Source organism: Peromyscus leucopus, chromosome 8b, assembly GCF_004664715.2.
Source record: "Peromyscus leucopus breed LL Stock chromosome 8b, UCI_PerLeu_2.1, whole genome shotgun sequence".
Lineage (NCBI taxonomy): Eukaryota > Metazoa > Chordata > Mammalia > Rodentia > Cricetidae > Peromyscus > Peromyscus leucopus.
Genome location: NC_051086.1, coordinates 57,348,133 through 57,350,446, shown reverse-complemented (window position 1 = coordinate 57,350,446; position 2,314 = coordinate 57,348,133). Strand labels below are relative to the sequence as shown.

Here is a 2,314-nt window from a genome sequence, read left to right as displayed (position 1 = left end):
TCCAGCGATAAGAGCTGTCCTAAGCAACTCAAGGTGTTGCCTGACTCTTCAGGTAGTCAGGACACCTTTCCCCAGAGTTGTTGCAACAAATTTATTTGCATTGTTGGTGCCAAAACCCAGGACCAAACCCACAGAGTTGTAACCAATTTACTTACAATTCTTCTTTCTATTATACACTGCATGACCCACAAAGCTTCAGTAGAATACATGTGCAGGTGGTCAATGGTCCTGAGTTTGTGTTAGCCTTCAGGGCTGGGGTGGAGTGAGGTTAGGACCTAAAATTGCCTATTTAATCTTTCTAAGCATCAGTGTACTGATTACCAAGAGACATAGTAGTTATTTTGTAGAATTTGATGAAATTAAATAAAAATAGCTATAGACAGTACATCAAAATGCTAATATCCCAGCACTAGAGAGGCAGAGGCAGGCCTGGTCTCCAAAGTGAGTTCCAGGAAAGGCACAAAGCTACACAGAGAAACCCTATCTCAAAAAAAAAAAGAAAAAGAAAAAAATAGTAATATTTTCTTAAATGCAGATCACAGCTCCAGTCTTTTGCCTCAGTGCATTTCTGAACTTTGGCTCACTTCTTGCTCTTCTCCATCCTCCTCAAACTCTTTATACCTATTTTGAGTTAATGAGAACGTTCTTATTACTCTTTTATCTTATGTTGCTATTACCCCTATGGTGTACTTTCTAGTACCTCATATAATCATGTATTCACTGAACCAGTGAGAGATGCTAGTCAGTTCCCATATACTGATACAAATGTAATAGATACAGTATTGAAATACTTGTATACCATGTTGTTAACTAGCTTTTCAGCCAGCCCTTTCCCCAGCTGGCTCTGGCTCTCTCCCTGATCTAGGATCTAAAAGGTTGATTATTTATTCATTAGGAGCCTTCAGAAGACTGGCCAACTCTAGGCAGGTACCCATTTTAATACATAGGTGTTCTGCATATACCATACTAGCACCCTGTAGGTACAATTGATTGCATGCTCATTTGTGCTACTCTTTCACTATTTGTAATAACTAACTCTTCCTCCCACTGCCCCCAGCTCTCAGCAGTGGCCTATGGAGCCAGGTGCCTGGGAAAACAGGACAACTGTCACTGAATTCATCCTTCTTGGCCTAACAGGAAATGTAAGGCTACAACTTGTCCTTTTTGTTGTCTTCTTCTTTGCCTATATTGTCACAGTTGGGGGTAACTTTAGCATCTTGGCTGCCATCTTTGTGGAACCCAAACTCCACACTCCTATGTACTACTTCCTGGGGAATCTATCTCTGTTGGACATCGGTGCATCAGTGTCACTGTTCCTCCAATGCTGGCCTGTCTCCTGGCTCACCAATGCATAGTTCCCTACACTGCCTGCATTTCACAGCTCTTCTTCTTCCACCTACTGGCAGGCGTTGACTGTCATCTCTTGACAGCCATGGCCTATGACCGCTACCTGGCCATCTGCCAGCCCCTCACCTATAGCACCCGTATGAGCCGTGAAGTACAGGGCACACTGGTGGGCATTTGCTGTACCATCTCCTTCATTAATGCTCTGACTCACACAGTGGCTGTGTCAGTGCTGGACTTCTGTGGCCCTAATGTGGTCAACCACTTCTACTGTGACCTACCACCCCTTTTCCAGCTCTCCTGCTCCAGCATCTACCTCAATGGGCAGCTGCTTTTCGTTGGAGCCACTTTCATGGGAGTAGTCCCCATGATCCTTATCTCAGTGTCTTATGCCCACGTGGCAGCTGCAGTACTAAGGATCCGCTCTGCAGAGGGGAGAAAGAAAGCATTTTCCACATGTGGCTCCCACCTCACTGTGGTCTGTATCTTTTATGGAACTGGCTTCTTTAGTTACATGCGTCTAGGTTCTGTCTCAGCCTCAGACAAGGACAAGGGCATTGGGATCTTCAATACTATCCTCAATCCCATGCTTAACCCGGTTATCTACAGCCTTCGGAACCCAGATGTACAAGGTGCTCTGAAGAGGGTGCTGACAGGAAAGAGGCATCTGGTGTGAGAAGACAGGACAAGGCTATTTAAACGTCCTGCCCTTCCTGCATATGTTACTGGCATTCTCATCCTGGAAGCTCAATATACTCGGTTGGAGGAAATCTTCAGAGTTGGGTCTAAAGTTGGGAAGAAATTAGACAATAGAGGTTAAGGTAGAATATAGTTTGGACTGGGACAAAATTAGATAAAAGATTATGTAAGTTATTGCTAGAAATTATGTTAAATACAGAGGGAAGAAAATTATAACATAAATCATGAAACAGGAGGTGAACTATTTTGTGTATTTTTAATGTAATGACTG

The 2,314-nt window shown here is 43.5% G+C and overlaps 1 protein-coding gene across 1 annotated transcript; it reads left to right on the top strand.

Annotated features, from left to right (window-relative positions):
* Positions 1-1,073: 1,073 nt before the first annotated feature.
* LOC114691579 (olfactory receptor 139-like) lies at positions 1,074-2,020 on the top strand. Its single transcript, XM_028867020.1, is given in 2 exon segments — positions 1,074-1,293; positions 1,296-2,020. Coding segments are annotated over 2 exon segments (945 nt in total).
* The last annotated feature ends 294 nt before the right edge of the window (positions 2,021-2,314 follow it).